This window comes from Oenanthe melanoleuca, chromosome 8 (genome assembly GCF_029582105.1).
Source record: "Oenanthe melanoleuca isolate GR-GAL-2019-014 chromosome 8, OMel1.0, whole genome shotgun sequence".
Classification (NCBI taxonomy): Eukaryota; Metazoa; Chordata; class Aves; order Passeriformes; family Muscicapidae; genus Oenanthe; species Oenanthe melanoleuca.
Genome location: NC_079342.1, coordinates 26,500,272 through 26,520,282, shown reverse-complemented (window position 1 = coordinate 26,520,282; position 20,011 = coordinate 26,500,272). Strand labels below are relative to the sequence as shown.

General features: G+C 46.5%; 1 protein-coding gene across 3 annotated transcripts; it reads right to left on the bottom strand.

The window, feature by feature from the left end:
* Positions 1–10,346: 10,346 nt before the first annotated feature.
* Positions 10,347–18,273, bottom strand: SELE (selectin E). Of its 3 annotated transcripts, XM_056498088.1 has the most exons (14): positions 17,760–18,273; positions 17,427–17,499; positions 16,597–16,983; positions 16,161–16,268; positions 15,856–16,041; positions 15,063–15,248; positions 14,773–14,958; positions 14,032–14,217; positions 13,742–13,927; positions 13,307–13,492; positions 12,260–12,367; positions 11,961–11,982; positions 11,778–11,849; positions 10,347–11,420 (listed from the first exon to the last, which is right to left on the bottom strand). In XM_056498088.1, exons 2-13 carry the CDS (start codon positions 17,461–17,463, stop codon positions 11,792–11,794), a joined length of 1,836 nt encoding a protein of 611 aa, XP_056354063.1. In that variant the 5' UTR covers positions 17,464–17,499; positions 17,760–18,273; the 3' UTR covers positions 10,347–11,420; positions 11,778–11,791. The 3 variants fall into 3 exon arrangements, 2 of the variants coding, with proteins under 2 accessions (XP_056354063.1, XP_056354062.1); XR_008841114.1 differs by lacking the exon at positions 10,347–11,420 and having other exon boundaries at positions 11,781–11,849; positions 11,961–12,367; positions 17,760–17,811; XM_056498087.1 differs by lacking the exon at positions 10,347–11,420 and having other exon boundaries at positions 11,778–12,367; positions 17,760–17,895.
* Positions 18,274–20,011: the final 1,738 nt, after the last annotated feature.

Below are 20,011 nucleotides of genomic sequence, written 5' to 3'. Positions count from 1 at the left end.
GTTTGCTCTTTGGGCTCTGTCTCTTTGGAAAGTGGGAGATGTTGCAATGCCAGGGGGAGGGCTGGGGAGGGCTGGGCTGCCTGGGAAGGGCCCTGCCACGCCAAGCAGTCTGTCCACAGCAGCTCTGCTGACAAAGTGTCTCTGGAAGAGACTGCTCTTCTCATCCCAGCTCCTAAAGGAACAAAACCGAGCCAACAGCTGCCATCCACATGGTCTGAGCATCTGCCAGTCCTGCTTTCCTCCTTCTCCCTGCCAGGTGACTGGTTTTTCTCACCTGCACCAGCTCTAACTGGTAACAAGCATCAGGAGGGTGGCAGTGTCAGCCACATCACCACTGGATTCCTGTGCTGGAGACCACATAGCTGGTCCAAAACCATAGCTGGTGTACCCTCACCAAAGGGCAGGTGTGAAAGGTGTGAAGGCAGCAGTGTTCTGTACACATTCCTGGGCAGTGTCCCCAGCTCCTGCAGGTGACCTGGCCAGACCCTTGTCTCCAGGAGGTTTCAGAAAACAACCAGCCTGCGCTGTGACCGGTTTTTCTGGTGCTGGAGTTGGAGCCCCTGGCTTTGTTCTTATCTCTGTTACATTCCCTAGCCATGCATAGACATCTTCGTGTTTGGATTCTGCCAGTGCTGATGGAGAAGAGCTACAGGCAAACAACATTCCTCTGCCCTGTCTGAACTGATAATCTTGGTATCTCATCTCTGCTCTCCCCTTGGGGCTGTGTCAACACCGCAGGATTGCTCTGCCTCCACTGCCCCATCCTGCACACTGTGTGCTGCCCAGCCCAGCCCAGCTCCACCAAGAATTCCTCTGGGGTGCCAGTCAGACCTCTGAGGGGTTTTTAACCATCTCCCCCTGCTAGATTTCTCCGTGCTTACAGCATCAAAACACGCGGGTCCCAAAGCAGAGTGGTCTCAGGACGTTGCCTCCAGAGACCCTGAGGATGTGCATGGCTGGGATCAGCAGCCAGAGCACTGCCAGAGCCAAGCTGGGCCACCAAGCTGGGCCACACAGCCCCTTCCACATCAGTGCCAAGTGCCAGGACATCTCCTGCAGGAGAAGCAGCCACAGGGAGTCCAGGCACGCAGAGGTGCCAAATCTCTGCCTTGCTTTTGCTGGTGTTTTCAGGAAGTTCTTAACCTGAAACTGCAACAAATTCCTCAAATTCAAGTTCTCATGGAGCTGAAACCCTGCAGGGCAGTCTGGATTGAAGCCAGGGGGTGAGAAAACAGACTCCTCTTTAGGAGCTGTAGAAATCCAGCGTGCTCCATCAGCCACAAGCATTGCCCCTCTTGTGTCCTTGCTGTGGGTAAGATGGACCCAAACCCGTTCTTTTCTTTCTTTATTTTTGTTTTTACCCAGGAAGGGCTGCCCAGCAGTCAGATCATGACTCAGGGACTCCAGATCCCCTCGAACCTGCCAGTGGCCTTTCAGATCCACTCAGGCTTGCCCACAAACAGTGAGATTTTCTGAGCCCTGAGCACTGGTGCTCAGATCCCTCTTGCCATCCCTTCCCTTTCTCAGACCTAGCACATCACAGCAGCTGCCAGAGCGTGGAGCTACCCCAGAAATGAATCTCCAGTGTGACATGGCTTTAATTACACGACAGGAGCCATAAGAAAAGCTGCAAAACTCTCAAAATCTTAAACCTCCACTTGAGGCACTTTGGCTGTGAGCAGAAGTAGCAGGACATGAACTCTCCAAGCACACAGAAGAGCTGATTCAGTGTCCTGTTGATTCAGTGCAGCCAAACAAACTAATGATGGACAGGACTGGGGGTTTTCGTTTTGCAGTGATACCAAAGGAATTATTTCAGCCCCATGGTGACAATACCCACCAGCTTCCTTATTATATTTCATTGATCTTGCCCTAAATACATGTGGCTGGAGGAAATGATGCATAAATTACTAACAAGTTAATTTCTTGCTCTGACACAGACTCACAACAGCCCTTTGAAGGGGAACCAGGAAAGACAATGTGTGAAAGGATGAAGGCAATGAGACAAGCTTGGATGTAATAATCCCATGTGAATGATTATTGCTGCAACTAATGTAATCTAATAATGAAGAATTTACACCAGATGTCCCCCAGAATATGCCAGGCAGACTCAGGATTCAGCAGTGGATCCATTTCTAAGGAAACCTTGTTAGGAGGGGAAAAAAATGCTGTTGTCTGTTCATCAGATGAGAGGTTATAGACCTTTATAGTTAGAGTTGTAACAAAAGCCTGCCTTGCAAAGCTTCTATTCAGCAGATCTGTTTGTCCATTTGTTTTCAGGTGAAATTTAAGAGGTTGGGTTTGGCCTAGAAGCTTCTAACAGCCTAGGAGCAGTCTGATTCAGGGCTGGCACCAGCATCTCCCCTGTTTCTCCTTGGAACTCAGAGGGAGCTTCTGGGCCATCAGTATCCAGGACAGACAGATAAAGAATGGAGAATCACCTCTTTTTATTTATGTTGAACTTGAATCCCTTCACTTCTTTCAAGTACATCCTTAAGAGAGTCTTGGACATCCCTGTCAGCTACCAACTGGGCACTGATTTCCATGGCATGTCTGGCAATCAGCCAAACCAGAGACCCAACATCCCTATGACCTCTTCATTCAAAAACCCCTCTGAGCTAGGAGGAAAAGCAGGCAGAAACCACACTTTTTACTCTCCCTCCTTGCCTTTGTTGCTTATTCATCACTTCTTTGAAGGTATTTTGTACAGGCATTCCAAACACCTCTTCCAGCTGCACTTTGGGCTTTGAATTGCTGCTCATAATTCCTCTTCAGTAACCACTGTTATTTAAGTAGCTCTGTGGGATGAGGGGGGAAGGGGAGCTTTAGCAAGACCCAGATCCACTAAAACACAAACCACCACATTCAACTTGAAAGATTTGCTTAAGCCCCATTAACTTAATTGGGACTTAACATCTTGTCCATTGGTTGCTCTAGCAGAAGACCCAGAGATGTCTGCACTGTGTCTGTCCAAATTGCATCCCCTGTGTTCTCCTGTGACCCTCCTGTGCCAGGTAGCTGGCAGTGGAGGCTGCTGGTCTGCTGAGATCTCTTTCTGTGACCAGAGCCTCCGTCCTAGCAGGCACACAGCTGCTCCAAAGGACTCTGCAAACAATGACACAGACACAGCTGCACTTAGGACTTGCAAACCCTGATTTTTGCCAGTTGGTGTGTCAGGCACCACCATGCCTAGGAAGGACTTGCAAACAGGAGCAAAGATCAGGTCTAATTTTAGCAAGCCCTTAGGCTGGGTGTCCCCTGGCTGGGCTTGCTTTGATGAAACACAATCCTGGGATGAAAGAAAGCAAAAACCCAGCTGGCACCTGCTGGGAGGGCGGGGAGAGAGAATCTGGCAGACAGGAGGTTCCTACAGAGATTGCCAGCACTACTACACATCTGATTTGCTTTTTTGGGCAGTGTGGTGGATCCAAAGGTGATAAACATTTGGCTTGGCTGGCCAGATGAGATGTGCATCAGGCACTGCCCTCTCTCTCCTCTCTCACTGGCATCTCTGCACCTCTCAAGGCAGCTCCTCCTGCTGTGCTTCATTCACATCTCCAGCCCTTGAGTTTCAGCAGGGATTGAGGCTCTGCTGGAGTGGAACACATCAGTGGGAATAGCTGCTCCCTTGGGCTGCTGGCTACCAGACATCTGGGCAGCCAATTTCACATCTCAGTTTGCAGCACAGCACAAGGCTTGTTGTTAGAGGGTGTCTTTGAACCCCAGGAAATTTGGTTATCTGTAGTATTTTTAGCTTTATTTACAGCTCAGTGCCAAGGAAAGACAAATGTTTAACCAAACTGGCCATGACTTTGTTCTCCAAATACTTTCAGTGAGGAAGAGTGACTGTGAAGTGAGAAAAACCTTGTTGCTGTCTGAGCAACAAAAGAGGTTAGTAAAGATTGTTGACTACCCTTTCTCTAGCTCTGGAGTCATGAAGAAAGTGCTACAGCCCAGCTGTGCTCTTTAACCAAAGAGCATTTTGTGTTCTTTTCGCACTATTTTTTTCTGTAAACACCCAGTGGTTTCACTGTGATAACCCTGGTGAGCTTCCCAAACCCATTCCTTGCCCCCACTCTCTCTTCCCAGACAGGTGAATAAAGAACGGAGAATCACTTCTTTTTATTGATTTTGAACTTGAATCCCTTCAAGTACATCCTTGAAAGAGGGTTCCATCCCTGTCCTGGACATCCCTGTATAGCACCTGGTTGCACCCAGTGCCCACCAGCTGGGTTTTATGGAGGTGGTGTGCCCTGCAGGGCACGGATGTGGGATGGAGGGGCAGAATGCTGAGGACATTTCTGTGTCTGCTCTCTGTCACAGGGCTTTGCCTGCACAGGAAACCACTCTAGGAAAACATGCAGACCTTCGTGGAAGCTACAGCAATTAGGTTAATTAAGGGCTGGGGCAGGCCCATATGTTTTCTGATCTGTTGTTTTTTAGGTCCCCTGTTGCACCTGTTCCCACAGCATCCAAATACCCTGCAGGCTTAGGTTTTCCCACTGGAGACACGGGAACAGAAGGATGGCTGTTCCAGATCACAGCAAAGGCCTTTTGGCCTCCCATCAAGCAGCAGAAGGTACAGGTACAGGATCTGGTACAGGTCCTCTGCTCTCCTGGGAAGGTCCCAGAGCTCTCCTCTAAGGACTTCTTCATCATTCTGTCACCCTCCCTGAGGTGCTTACAAAACAAGCAGATGTGGCACTTTGGGATGTGGTTTAGTGGGAGCTGGCACCCACAGCCCTGGTGTGGCTTGGAACATCCTTTGGGACACGGGGTGCCACTGCAGTGGGAGCCACCCCCTGTCAGAGAGTGTCTGTTTCCTGCCAGAGAGCCCCTGCTCATTGCACCCCCTTCCACCTGCAGGACAAGCCAGCCTGAGACAGGGGTTTGTATAGACAGCCCCTCAGGGCTCTTCAAATCCTATTTCCTAGGAACCTCTGACAAGTTCTTTCCTCAGGTGTAAGCTCAAGGAGAAATCTGCTCCTCAGAGTTAATTTTGCTCATTGAAAAATCTGGGGGAGCCCATGTTCCTGTGACTCCTCAGATGATTCATCCTTGCACAGTGCATTTCTCTAAGGCAGAATCACTTTCTGGAGCTTCATGGAAGCAGAGTGCCTGCTGTTTGCAACCATCTCCATTCCCCCTGCTCATGCAGGAACATCAGTAGAGTGCTTTTAGAGTCTGTGAGGTCTCCATCACCCATTTCTGCCACAAAAAGGCTGACCTGCAAGACTTTCTCCCACTTAGGAGGCAGGGAATTGTGTCATGAGGATTCACTCACCATTTAATGGGCTGAGAAAATGTGCCCTGCAAAGAAACAGGAAGCAAAAGTGACAAAACAAAAGCTTTGACTGATCATGGTGAGTGTATGTGTGTGTGTTTGTGTGTTATTAGCTTTGTCTGGCAGCATTTGAAACACTTTTGTCAGTGACTAAAGGAACCTCTGAATTTAATTTCAGAAGTGGACAAATAGCAGACTGGAGAAAATGGGGATCTGTGTCTGATTTCTTTTCAGTGGTTATGTGACTTCCACAAGCCCCACACTTGTAAGCAGTTGCAGTTACTTTACAAGATGCTTTGTAGGTCTGGTAAGTTTTCAAGATGCAGATTTTAAACTCAGTTTTAGCAAAGGCATGGGTTAGGAGACAGAATAGAAGAACCTCTGCTGCATCTGTTTTTTTCCAGGGTTGCACTGATCAAAAGTGATCTGCTGTGAAGTAACAGAGATCTTCTTCACCCAGCAGCTCCTGGCTTACCTGCAGAGCTTTCCTGTGCTGCCTTCAGCAGAAATACAGCCAGGACTGCAGAGGGTCCTCTCTCTGTGTCCTAGGACAGGACTGTCCAGGACAGCCCCCACTGTCTTTCTGCTCAAACTGCATCATTTCCCTGGGATGTTGTGGCTGTTCCTGCAATGACAGCATTCCACCATGTCTGATTTTCATGTTATCTGGGTTGTTTGCACTGACAAGAGATGAGGTAAAGTGGGGACATTGCCTCTTCATGCACTGTGGGTTGTGCTGCATTTTCCCCTTGCTTTGGGCCAGGCTGAGCTTGATTTCCCAAGATCCTGAAGTGAACACATCCTGCCTGATTGCAGCCCCTCCTTTGCAGAAATCATCCTATGGGATAAGCCCTGAACAAAGTGCTTCCTATCCCCCCTTTAACCCTTTCCCTTCCACCCAAGTGCTCCATAGCCCAAGGCCTGCTCCAGAAGGCACAAATTCACTGTGATTCCCTCATCCTGCCCACTCAGAGGCTGTCAAAAGCCAAAAATGACAGCACAGGAGTGCCAGCAGCGAGCAAGTCACCTGCAATTTCACACCTGCTATCGCTGCTTTGTGGCAGCTGGCGAGGCGAGAAGCTGATGAAGGTCCCACTTGGCCCAGGCTGAAAGTCAAAGCAAATGTTGGGCTTTTCAGGGAATGTCCTTCCCTGAAGTAGGAAGGCAGGTAGAAAAACCTGCTGGCAGCTGCCTGGGGGCATCTGTGCTTTCTGCACGCTGTCCTGCTCTTGGCAGCAGCTTTCCTGAGCTGCAAAAAGCACTGGCCATCATCAGCTGTGGAAACACTTTCTGGGCTGCAGATTTATTTCTGTGGAGCCACAGCTGAGCTGTGCTGGCCAGGTCTGCATCCCTTCTAAGTGAGGATTAACAGTGCCAGGTGAGTAGCAGAAACCATCCAGCAGGTTTTGAGCCCACTGCTCCAACCTAACCTGCAATTTTGATAGTTTCTTCTTACAGGTGTAGGAAGAGAGGCCATAAACCAGGCAGGGGAGCTCCATGGGATAACTGTGCAAGTGCTGGGACAGGCTGGGCTCTGGTACCTGCTTTCCTGGCCAGTACCAACAGGAGCCTGTCCTGCCTGTGGCTGGGCAAGCCCAGGCTGTATTTCTCATTGGATGTGAGTTTTGGCACCCAGGGAGCAGCAAACCTGTGGATTTCTCTGTCCCTGGCATGCTCATCACAATTTGCTCCTCTAGGTCTGTGGACTGCAGACCTGTTGTGGTTTAGGGTAAATCTGGGAGAAAATTTTTGAATAGGGTGTTTTCTAGGATATAGATTTAAGCAGTTCCTCTCCCAGCTGGTTTGGGGGAAATATTTCCTCAGAGAGAAGTGGAAAAAAATTGTTTACTTAATAGACAAAGCACGTCCAGCACAAAAATGAATAATACTAAATAGCAAAACCTCTTGCTGTTTTGAAGAGATGATAAATTTATAAGAGTTTTTTTCATGGGTTGCAGCTTGCTTTACTGAGTTTGTTTTCAGTCCCTCTGGCACTGGGAAATGCCACGGCCCAGGCCAGGCCCCAGTGGGTCATGGGTGTGAGCTTTTGGTGCTTTTCTGGGTTTTTAGTTTAGAACAGGTTTGAATAATTTTAAGGGAAAAAAAAATCCAACCAAACCAAACCAAAAAAAAGAAAAAAAAAAAAAAGAAAAAAAAAAGAAAAAAAACCCAACAAACCAAACCAACCAAAAAAACACAAATTAAAAAAAAAAAAAAAAAAAAAGAAAGAAAAAAAAAACCACAGTCCAGGAAGCTTTTCTGCCTTACTTAGAAATTAACTAAGAGCAAAGGAGAGCTTTTTCCTGTTGTCTACTGCAGACAACACAGTTTGTGTGTAGGATGTGGGGGAGCAAGTGTAGTTTTTGACAACAAATTTAACAAATTTTGTACTTTTTTTCTTCTCCTTTATTTCTGGAATCAGTTTTAAAGTTGCAGAACTTAAATATTTAATATTAACAGAACAGATGACTGGGGATACAAGCATTATAAAGTCAAGACAAGACCCCTCACCCAACACCCAGCACCAGCCAGAGCAGAGCAGGAAAGCCAAGCCAAGGGAAAGGAGCCAGCCCCTTGCAAGAACCAGAGGAATCCACACAGCAGCACGAGTCAGGACAGAAACCAGACCCAGAGAGGCCTAAGAATGCTGCATTGCACAGACACTGTGCTTTGCAGTCTGGCCTCCTGGCCCTAATATCCTGTGACAGCTCCCAGAGCAGGTTGGATCACGGCACCGAGTCCTGCGGGAGCTGCTGCTCAGAGCTCTGCCAGGGCTCACACAGCACGCAAGGAGCTGCAGGGATGTGCAGCCTCCAGAGGCTGGAGCAGTGGCTTATCCTCACCAGAGAAATGCTGGGTCCAGCCCAGCCCTAAAAAAACTGGAGTTTTGGAAGGCAACTTCAGCCAGGCCCTGGTAAATGACTGCTTGCTTGGTGGCTTGTTGCTTATGAAAACAGGAGGCACAAAAGCAATCTGTGTCTTACACTGCCCTAATCACCCAGCCCAAATCAAACAGTGCCAGCCTGAGACTCTGCAGAAGTGGAAAAGCTGAAGGCACCCCTGGTAGCTGGGCTCATCAGGAGTGTGTTAAGTGACAGCACAAAGTCCATCCCCTTGGCAAGCAGCAGACACACGGAGCTGAAAGGACGTGCGTGCCTCCCAGCTAATGTCACCTTCACAGCTTCCACAGGTCACAGCACACCCACACCAAAACAAGATGCCAGGCAGGGCACAGAGCATTCTGAACAATGCCACGGGCCCGGGGAGAGATGAGGAATTTGAGAGAAGAGGAACAACAGGAAATAGGGAAAGTCCCTCCAGCAAAGATCCTGTGGCCCATCACAGCACTGCTCGGGGAGGAATGACACAATGGAGTGACTAAAGGGCTGCCTGGCAGCCAGCATTCCCATGGCCATTGTTGCCAGCACGGGAACTACACAGATAGCAAACAAGAGCTGTGTTCCCAGGCACTGGCAGAGACACAACCACTACAAATAAAATGACTTCCTGAAGCTCCTCAAGGCCTGGATGCACCATGCCATCATAACTGGTAAATCATATCCTGAGGCAGGAAAATCTGTGCTAGGAGGGGAAAAAGAATCAAGCAACTTGGATGGGTTCTTGCCTGTGTCCTGGACTAACATTAATTATGAGGATAGATGTAACTTGAGAGTCACTGCAAGGAAGGAGAGTCTTTGTCTGACCTAGGGGATATATGGGACAAGTAGAGGATGAATCCCACCCAAATGTGATCTCACTAGAAGAATGTTGCCTCTAGAAGTCACTAGGCTTGGAGAAAAGAGGAGGGATAATTTTATAGTCTCCTTTCTGGCAATAAAGCCCCTGTAAGATCCCATGGAAAGCTGCTAGAAGACCAGCTCTGGTCAGGAAAGGAGAAGCTGGAGTGCCCTGGGCAGCAGGGTGGGAGCCATGCTGGATAAGCAGCTCTCTCCAGAGATGCTACACACAGGCCATGCATGTAGAGGACATCAACAAGGGCAGGCCAGGGGATCCATGTGGTGCTTTAGCTCTCAGCACAGCTCCTGCAGGGATTCAGAGCAGGGGCGTTCCGGGCTAATCCCTGCGTCCCCTCAGGGAACCTGGGGATTACTGCTCTACATCTGCTCACAGGGCTGGGCCCCACCTTGCCCAGGCAGTGGAAGTGCTGACAGCCACTCTCAGCTCTTTAATCGGTTTGGGACAAACATTGGCTCTGTCCCCTGGGGTGCAGCACATCTCCAGTGACTCCCTCACTCACACATGATGGCTTCTCTTGAGCCTTGGCTGGGGCAGGAATGCAGAGTTTGTCAGCAAGGGCAGCAGCTTCAGAGCTACAGTGCAGCTCCTGGTTATCTCAGGATATCTCAGGATATCAGTCTGGCCACAGCTGGTCCCTCCCCAGCTGCAGCCCAGGCCAGGCTGGGATGGAGGTGCCTAGGCTGCAGTCAGAGCTGTGCTTGCAACTCTAGATTTGTGCTAACTCCTTCAGCTCCCCAGCAGAAGGGGCTGCAAAATCCTGGATGGGCTCAGGGGTTTGTGCTGTTGCTTGTGCACCAAGATCAGCTGTTTGCTTCTCTTCCTACTGGGACACACTGATCCTCCCTCCTCCCTTTCAGACCTGGGGATGCTGGTCTGGGATCGGCTCTGCCCGTGCCAGTCCCAGGCAGTCAGCCCCATCTGCTGGCTGCTCTGGCCTCGGCTGCTACGGAAAGACGGGAAGCTCCAAGGGAAATTTAGCTTGGATGTTAGGAAAACGTTTTTTATTGAGTGATAAAACAGTGGAGTCGTCTGCCCTAGGGGGTGGTGGAGTCACCATCCCAAGGTGTGTTTAAAAAAGGATTGGCTCTGGCACTCAGTGCCATGGTTTAATTGAGGTGGTGTTAGGGCATGGGTTGGACTCGATGATCTTAAAGGTCTCTTCTAACCTGGTGATTCTGTGATATTCCAGTAATGGACAGCCATGCTTTTAGCCAGTCTTCTCCCAGCCCTCACATTCTTCTGTTGAAGCCACAAGTTACAGAGCTGACCCAAATAATTTAAATGATTCACATCTACAAATAGGGAGCATTACACCAAAAACATTTTATTAAAAAAGTGTTACAAAGAGGACAATACATATTGGGTTAAATGAGAGATTTTTAATTTAAAATCATAAATTAAACATAAATTAAGAGAGACTCTCATTTGAAGACTTTTAACAGTTCAAAAAAGATCATATTTTCAATACATAAAGATACAAATCTGTCTTCCATTTCATTCGTAAACATTATGCAGGCATGCAATCCTTACAAACACCTCCAATTTATTTTAAAATAAATTCTGATCAATTGATCAACAGCCACAGACCCACTCAAGAACAAGTATTTTACAATACATGTACAGTTAGGAGCACAGAAATATCCACAGTAAAGACAGCACAAATAAATATATATGTATCTACACATATTACAGTACACAATCCCACAGGGATGAGAGAATTTCAGATCTACCTGCTGTGTTCAGAAACCACAGTTCCTTGTGTAAGCACTATGGTTCCTAGTGCTGTTATAGTTTTAAAAAAAGGCATCTAAGTTTTCTGGGATATGCAGCAGAAACCCAAATAATTGCCCATATCACTGCAGGCATATCTATTGACTGGGACATCTTAAAATAAACTGACTTCCCCAAACCAGATCAATCGTTTCAAAGCTGTTCAGTGAATATTTTTTCATCCTAATTCTTCTGTTTCTGCAAGCATAACCCCTGTGACTCCAGAGGAGACACGTCCAGCAGTGCAGTAAGTGATGTGAAATAATGCATGTTTTCACCTCACCTCAGTACCTTTGAGTGGAGCAGAGGAGGAACCAGCCTCCTCTTTAGGCAGCAGAGCACTGTCTGCTCACCATCTGGACAGGAGATGGCAAGCTCCCAGCTTAGGGTAACTACATGGCTGAATGCAGGCAGGATTTGGCCAGAAGGCCAGAGTTTTCTGCTTGTCTTCAATGGAAATACCAGACAGCTTGAGTTCAAGATTTCTGAATCATACACAAGGTCAATCATCTTGTCAGCAAGAGGTAAAAACATCTGGACAGCTGCTGATTTGCAGGCAGTTTCATTCTCCAGAAATCTGAGATGTAAGTGAAGGTGGCTGCAATTCCTGTGGAGAGAACAAAATTCCTCCATAAATCAAAAAACTGGCAGAGATTTGTATTTGCTCTCATCCCAGAGGAATTTTGTATGCAGCAGGTAGCAGAACTGCACAAAAGTGTTCCTAATACCATATGCAGCTGAACAGAATGCTAAGCACAATCATCCTTAAGGAGCTGAACAACCATTTCTATAGCAAGAAATCCATCAGTCTTGTTAAGAACTTCCATGCAATGCCAAGATGCATATTAAATATCCCAAAGCACATATTGCTGTGTCACCAATTTACAGCAATTAGCAGCTCTGATTGATTGCTTGTGTTTAAAAAGGAGGAGAGTTTGTGAGTGAAGCCATCACATGTGCTTACCTGAAACACCTGAGTTAGACATTCTCGCCAGCACTTTGGAAGCTCCCCTCACTGGCTGTTTCCTGCCAGTTCCTATAAAATAAAAAGTGAAAAGTACTTTAATGACAAGAGGTTTTTATCAAATGGTTTTTAGCAAAGTGATGGCAGTGCATCTTAAATGTTGCTTTGTGAGACACAACTTACCTGAAAGGAATAAACTTTTTTGCTGCAAGAAAAATAAGAAAAGGTATTAGCATTTCAAGACAAAAGCCCTAATTCTTGTTGTCTAAATATTTGGGGTTTACTAATTTTTTCCTTTTTTAGATGTTTATCCAAAAGCCAAAAATGGCATATATGGAGGGTACTTGAAAATAATTTTGCAATTTATCTAAGTATGGGAATTACTACTTTTTCAACAAGTAAGGTGTAGGGCTTTGGAGGTTTTAGGGGCTTCTTTCCTCCTGAATATTTTTCAGGAAGATAAAGCATGACAAAGTGCTCACCTTTTCTCCGGAAGCGCCTTGCAAGCCAAAGCAGGAACGATGCTGTGGACAGCAGAGAGGCAGAAGTGGCTGCTATGCCCACAGAGATGTAGCTGGCTTGCTCAGAGGCTGAAAGGATGAAAAGGTTCCAGTGAGATCAAGGGCCATGGGTGGTCTTTGAAGCCCTCTCTCCTTCCTCCCTTCAAGAGGAGCCAGAACTGCAGCTTGTAACACTAAATTTCACTTGGTGAAACAGGACACATGGTAAAAAGCTGAATATCAAAAATTACCCCATCCATTGCCAAAGTAATGGCTAGGCAAGAAGCTCCCTACACCAGGGTCTGTCTCTAACCTCCAGCCTTGCACAGCAATTGGTGCTCCTCTTATTTTTCATGTTGTACTTCATAGTTTAACTCCCTGTGTGCTATCTTTGAGCAATCCTGCTGAGATCAATGAAATTATTCCAGCATCTAAATCCTGTTCAAGCAAATGAAAGTGGAATTGAGCTTTTAGGGCCTCAAGCAAAAGCATTCCAGGCAGGCCAGGGGTGTTCCAGCTGAGGGCAGTGACAGAGCTCTTACTGCCTTGAATGAGAAAGCAAGGCTGAGCTTTCTGTCTTTTGAAATTACAGCCTCTGAGAGAAAAGCTCTGTGAGGTCTTTTGGCTGAAGAGTTCATCCAAGAAACTATCACACCAAATTTTAAAAAAACCTATAAAATTTTCCAATGAGAAACAGACTTATGAGTGCAGATTTCTCCATAAGGTTCTGTTTCTCTAAAAAAGCTTTTGTCTCTATTCACATGATCAAAAAGCTCACACTGAGAAATATTTTGTTTAAAAACCAAACAGAAAGAACTGAAATCCGGTTGCAGGGGGTGGTTTTAGATAAGAAATCAACATTTTCCCACAAGATCTTTTAGGATTTTCCCCCTCCTCTATTTTCAAGCATAATGAGTGATTCTGAATTCATGGATTTCACTACATGTTCTAGCTCACTGTTGCTATTACCACCACTATCACCCTTCCACACCTCATCTGACTCAAAATCCAGTGCCTCAGGCAAAATACCTTCACAGGTGGGCAGGCTGGCACTCCAGTTTCCTGAATGGCTGCACTCAAGAACACGAGAGCCATTGAGACTCCATCCTTCAGGGCAGCTGAAGTGGCAGGAGGTGTTGTAGGTGAAGATCCCAGCCCCATGGGAGCAATCCATGGAGCCTTTCTCAGGAGAGCTCAGTGGTTCACACTGTATGACTGAAACACAAAAATAGATTGTTAAAGAGTCACTAAGGACTTTCCTGTCTTTGGCACAATTCTTTGCACTAGCAGATGTACAATTTATTTTCAAATTAATTTGACTCTGGGATGGGAGCTGCTCAGAGCCATGAGCAGGCATTCCAAAGCAAAAACAGGGGAGCACAGAGTTTAGTTTGGAGCCAGGGCCTTATAGGATGTCTGTGTGCTCCCCAGTGAGCAGAAAACTGCAATTTCCAACAGTCTTACCTTTGCACTTGGGCACTGGCTGTGACCACTGTCCCTGTGGCAGGCACTCAGTGCTGGATGAGCCCTCCAGGACATATCCCTCACTGCACTGGAAATCACACCTTGAGCCAGAGGTGAGGTCTGCAGGATCGTGGTCACAGCTCACAGAGCCTTCTGCTGGCCCCAGGACAGCCTCACACCTCACAGCTGCAGCACAGGGAGAACACCAGCAATCAGCACAGCTGCTTCAGGAGAACAGCAGCAATGCTGACAGCCCTGAGGGCTCAGGTGAGCAGGGATCAGGGAGTTACCTGCACAGCTGGGCTGCTGCCTGTCCCAGGCCCCAGAGGAACCACACTGCAGTGTAGCTGGTCCTGTCAGGGTGAATCCTTCCTCACAGCTGAACTCACAGGTGGCTCCCCAGGTGAGCTGCACAGAGGGATGGGAGCAGTTCACAGCCCCATGGACAGGCACATCCAAGGCAGGACAGGTCACAGCTGAAAGGCACAAGAGACAGCACAGAGCTTAGCTTGGAGCAGATCAGGATAAACACTCTCCTAGGAGCTGGCAAGCAGACATGCCCTGCCTGGAGCTGTGCCCTACAGAGCCATCATACCTCCCTTCAGACCTAGCAGTGTCTCAGGAACAGAGAACTCAGCAGGTTGCACAGTGCAGCCAGAACCCTTAAACATGCACCCAAAGCACACAAGTTATCCTGGGAATGGCTCCAGATGACTTTCCACCCTGGACTGCATAAACTGCACTTGCTCCCATTTGTGGTTTAGGGCATTAAGAATCTCTGCCAGGACACTCCACTCTAAAAGTGTGTCCTATGTGTGCTGGGGACACAGCTCCAGAGTGGTGTTTGTCACCTGCACTGCTGTTTCCTCACTGATACACGAGGCTAAATGACCCCACCTTGAGATCTGATTATGAAAATTGCTATACAGATGTGGTGGGCATGAATGTTACTCTTGGATTACACTTGATTGAGAAAGTCTTTTCAAATTCTTTAAACTTTAATCAATGGTTTCCACCCCAGCAAGGCTTACCTTTGCACTTGGGCACTGGCTGTGACCACTGTCCCTGTGGCAGGCACTCAGTGCTGGATGAGCCCTCCAGGACATATCCCTCACTGCACTGGAAATTACACCTTGAGACAGAGGTGAGGTCTGCAGGATCGTGGTCACAGCTCACAGAGCCTTCTGCTGGCCCCAGGACAGCCTCACACCTCACAGCTGCAGCACAGGGACAACAACAGCAATCAGCACAGCTGCTTCAGGAGAACAGCAGCAATGCTGACAGCCCTGAGGGCTCAGGTGAGCAGGGATCAGGGAGTTACCTGCACAGCTGGGCTGCTGCCTGTCCCAGGCCCCAGAGGAACCACACTGCAGTGTAGCTGCTCCTGTCAGGGTGAATCCTTCCTCACAGCTGAACTCACAGGTGGCTCCCCAGGTGAGCTGCACAGAGGGATGGGAGCAGTTCACAGCCCCATGGACAGGCACATCCAAGGCAGGACAGGTCACAGCTGAAAGGCACAAGAGACAGCACAGAGCTTAGCTTGCAACAAACCATAATTTTTTTTTCCTGAAACTTAGCAACACACCCACTGAACAGGTATAGGTTTAGAAAGGGGTCTACTGTGCCACCATCTCAGAAAGCAAACAGAAGGGGAAATATTTTAAAATGGGAAACTGGTTCTTAAGGCAAGACTGTTAATCCATCTGCAGCTCATGACAGCAGCTATTTACAATCCAAAATTTCCCTATTTTAACTGCTGCTGGATGATCTTTGATGCTTTTATTTGCTTAGAAAAGTATATTATTCTAAGCCAAACACCTCAGAAAATGATTCCTACACTCAGGAGTAACCGGCCTGTTGAGAGCAGTTTCACAGCTAGGTCATCTTAATTCCCTGTTGCCACCTAAGGGTTAGAAAAATCTTTCCCTGCAAGGAACAAGACCAAAACATTCATCCTACTCATTTACCTCCTCAGGAACAGAGACCTGTGTGCTGAAATAAAACAGCACCCACACCACGGGAAGTGTAACAAAGGAATTGGCCAAACTTCCATTTGTACCTCCTGCCAGAGCAGCACTGAGGTTTACAGGCCTTGTACAATGCAGAAAGCTCACCTTTGCATGCTGCAAGGGGGGCAGACCAGACCCCAGAAGAGGTACAGTGAACAGATTCCAGTGCAGTCAGCTCATAGCCCTCCTCACACTGAACTGTGCAGGATGAGTTGTAGCTGAAGTCTCCCAGTGGATGGTGGCACTCAAGGCTCCCATGATCAGGTTTCTTTAGTGGATCACAACTCTGAACTTCAAAGAAGCACAAGAAGGTGCTCAGTCAGTCTCTTTGGCTGAGCAGGTAAACCAAGAAGCCAAGCTGAACACTAGCTAGCATGAGTTGGTCAAAGAGCAGGATGAAATAATCTTACCAAACTCGCATTCAGGCCCATAGAACCCAGGGTTGCAATGGCAGGTGTGGTTGTTGATAGTCTCTATGCATTCTCCATGGCCACTGCAGAGAGATGGGTTGCAAGAAGCTGGAAAAAAAAATAAAGCAAATTATGAAAAAAACAACAACAGCCCCTAATGAAACCTGGCTAGCATTTTGTTTATCTTTCTAAACAAGCCCTTTGTACAGCAAAAGAAAATCAGAGGGGTTGGTATTTAGGATTATCCTGTCATTTCACAGAAGAATTTCTGAAATGCACACCTTTTACACACTAGCTCACAGTAAAAGGATTCTGCTGGCTGGAAACTCCAAAACTACTTGTTCTGAGATAAATATTAGCTGAATTTAAACAACTCATCCCAGCCAGCACCCCATCTCCCCAGGGTCACACTGGAATGATCTTTATCACACCGTACCTGTGTAGCACAAGGCGACCTTCTTTTTCTCACACTGCTCATCATTCCATTTGCCATCATCCTTCCCTCTTTTGATGTAGATCTCAACACAGTCCTCGTTGTTCCCTTTGCCATTTGGCTCCCCTGAAGCCCAGTTTCTTGCTTCTTCTGTCAGTTGTTTGTTAGTTCCAGTCCAGGTCCACACATCATTAATTTTTCTGATTCCAATCCAGTAGTAACCCGGATTGAAGGGTAAGAAGGCATTGAGATGATTGATTTCCTCCTTGTTCTGGATGGCAACCAGGTTAGTATACTTCTTTCTGCACCACAGCTCTGCTTCCCTGTAGGTCATGTTTGTGTCTGAATAATGGTATGTCCACCCCTTCACCCCCTGCAGCACTGTAAGTCCTAGAATGAGAAGATATCCAAAAGTTGGTGCCTGATTTCTCCCCTCCTCTCTCTCTAGAAGAGGACATTTAAGCTCTATAAACACTGCAAACTTGTCAGTGTCTTAAAATGCATAAAAACTAGTGGGAATTGTTTTATAAACAATCACCTGGCAAACTTCAAACCAGGCAAGTCAGCTTCAAGTACAGGAACTTCAGCCTGTGAAACTATGATCACACAAAGTTTTGATAGGAGCCAATTATTAAACGACTATAGGAGTCAATTCTGGCTTTGACAGGCAGCAGGGGAAACGTGCCATTGCATACAGAGGTTTTTCTGTGTGAACACAACCTCAGGTTCATTAGGACAGGTTCAAAAATTCTGTTTGATGCTGAGCTCAAAGAGAACAGTCACACTAATATTGCCATCCCAATAGTTTTCTACACAGAGAAATACACACTTACCATAGGTAAGGAGAGATAGGAACTGCAAGCAAATCATATTTCTGAGAGTTTTCTCTGTCTTTTAAGCTGGTGGCTACGAGAAATCAAAGAAACACATTTGTAAAAAACAAATACTGAGCTGTCAAAATTCTATATAAACTACTGACTATGCAATCTTTGATATGCACTTTAAGCAGGATTTCCACTTCTACGAAATTACTAATTTTAAAAGTTTTTAACATCAAGATACTTTTAAATGTAAAGCTTTTAAGAAAGATGAAGACAGATTTCCAGCTGTCCAATTCTCCTGTAGCTGGACAGTGAAACAGAATAGCAGAGTCCATTTCTACTCACAGTTTGTAGCTGCAGTGTCCAGGTGCTGCTTTCTGTGGCTCAGTGGATGAACTCAGCCTTGAAAGTCAAGTTCAGCTCCAAGTGTCTGGACCCTGTAATGCTCTGCCTTTTATCCCCTCAACCAGCCTGGCCACCACGAGACGGGAAATTCCGCGTGGAAAAAAAAAAAAAAAACGTCTTGGAAAATCCCAGGATCAAGCCCCCGCACACGTCAGGACGGATGTTTCCCCTCGCCAGATCAGCCCTCCCAGAAAAAAGCACTGTGCTGACAAAGTGCCAAGTGCCACATTACAAACTTTTACTGACAGGCACACACAATTCCAGGATATCAAGGAGGAGCAGGACAATTAGCTTGAGCTAATTGCATGAACAAGCAGATCCCAGTTTTTCGCCTGGCATGGTGTTTTGCAGCAAGGAGGTGTCAGTTCTTCCGGTCTCTCGGTAGGAAAGGCACCAACACTCAAAGCTGGTTAACCAAGTTTGGGTAAAAATGGAAACTGCAGCATTGCATGAGCCCTTCCTTGTGGATCTCAGCTGTGCAGAGCTCTCATTTGTGGTCAGGTTTGCCTGCCCCAGCATTGCTGGAGCTCTTCACAATACACGTTCATCAGTCACTTGTAGCAGTCGAGCTTGAAATGTGGACCTTGCTCTGAAGAGTCCTTTGGACCACATTCTTCAATGTCCTGATCTCAACAGAGTTCCAGCTCCTCAGCAGGTGCATACAATATTTCCACTAGGAATTCATGCACATTTATTGTGTATACCCTGATTAATCATACTGCTGCATAAAGCTTCAATGCTATGGATGGGATTTAATGAGGCTGAACATGCAAAGGACTCAACAAGTGCTGGCAGCAATAGGAGGCCACAGGGTAACACCCACTTCATATCTGTAAAGCATAGTTTGAGTTTATACAGTGAATGCTGGATCTCTTATTTTGGAGCCTCAGTCTGTTCTTCCAGAATAAAAATCAGTGGCTTCTGGATTCCAAGCTAACATCAACTGGAATCGCCCAATTTTTTCACCAAAAAAAAAAAGAACTGTCAAGTAGCCAAAGATTTCTGCCCATCAAAGAAATCATCTAAGAAAAGAGCATAGAATAAAGAGCATATTCTAAAACATCCTCAGTTACTAATCAGGAGAGTTGACTAGAAATTGCAGCAAAGTCAGTTACTGAAGAGAGTGAGGATTGAAAACAACCTACTCAATATTTGTAGGCAGAGGAACACTTTCTAGCAAAGCTAGAAACACAAATGGAAAATCAAGAAACTCTGGAAAGCTGAGGTTAGCTTTTGGCTGGCCTATCAGATAAATAAATAAACTGCTGTTTATTTAGCCTCAAACTGGGAATGAAATCTCTTTCTGTTAGCCACCCCTTCTCTGTTGGGAGGCTTTACCACCTGGAGGACACAGACAGAAGCTGGTATTCTAATGCACCTGTACATCACATTATGCAGCAGGGCCTAATTTCACAAGGGTAATTAGTCTACTCCACACTAATGTTAATGAGTCTTGATAGGGCAGGGTTGTTTTTTTGGTTTTTTGGGGTTTTTTTGTGTTTTTTTTTTTTTTTTTCCTAAAACATTAATCAGCTGTTGCAACTACATGCTCAGAAAATTTATAGACAGGACAGTTTTTATGCCCCTAGGCACCAAGAGGCAGAAAATGCTACACCTTTTCCTGGAGATTCCCTTTTCCAAGCCATTTAATGAGCTTCCTACTGGTAAGCACTCATCCTTGTCATGGCAGAAACTCTGCAAAAAGCTCTGAGGAAACTTTATCAGAATTCCTTTGCCAATGGAATCTCCGGAGGAAGGAAGAGCTTATTTCATAGTTTATGGTAGTCTTCCTTTGCAGGGGCTGTCTGAGACCTCTTGTCTGCAGCAGATAAAGAAAGCTCCACAAAAAATAATAAAACACCAAAGCCTACAAGCAATAAGCTTGTAAAAACTCCAGCCTAAAAAAAGACTGCTTCTTTTTGTTGGCTGTATTCCCTTGTGCATCACTGACATGGGGCTCTTTCTGGTTTTTCCCAGGGAATTCTGCTATCCACTGATCATATTCTTATTATATATTCTTATTCCCCTGTAATGTACTGGAAGATGAAGGCAACATTTTCAGGGAAAAAAGAAAGCCTGAAAAATCATACTCAAAACCCCAAAATAGAGGTTAAAACCTCATTATTAAAAGTCAAAGGCATATAAAAACTTCAGGAGGACAGGGATTTCTATGAGCTAAAGCTCATTTTGGA

Coding starts and splice junctions, on each gene's coding strand:
- SELE (XM_056498087.1), bottom strand. CDS start 17,463: ATGATTTGCTTGCAGTTCCTATCTCTCCTTACCTATG. Junction 16,269..16,596: donor GGTCGCCTTGTGCTACACAG/GTACGGTGTGAT, acceptor TTTTTTTTCCAG/CTTCTTGCAACCCATCTCTC. Junction 15,249..15,855: donor CCCCCTTGCAGCATGCAAAG/GTGAGCTTTCTG, acceptor TGTGCCTTTCAG/CTGTGACCTGTCCTGCCTTG.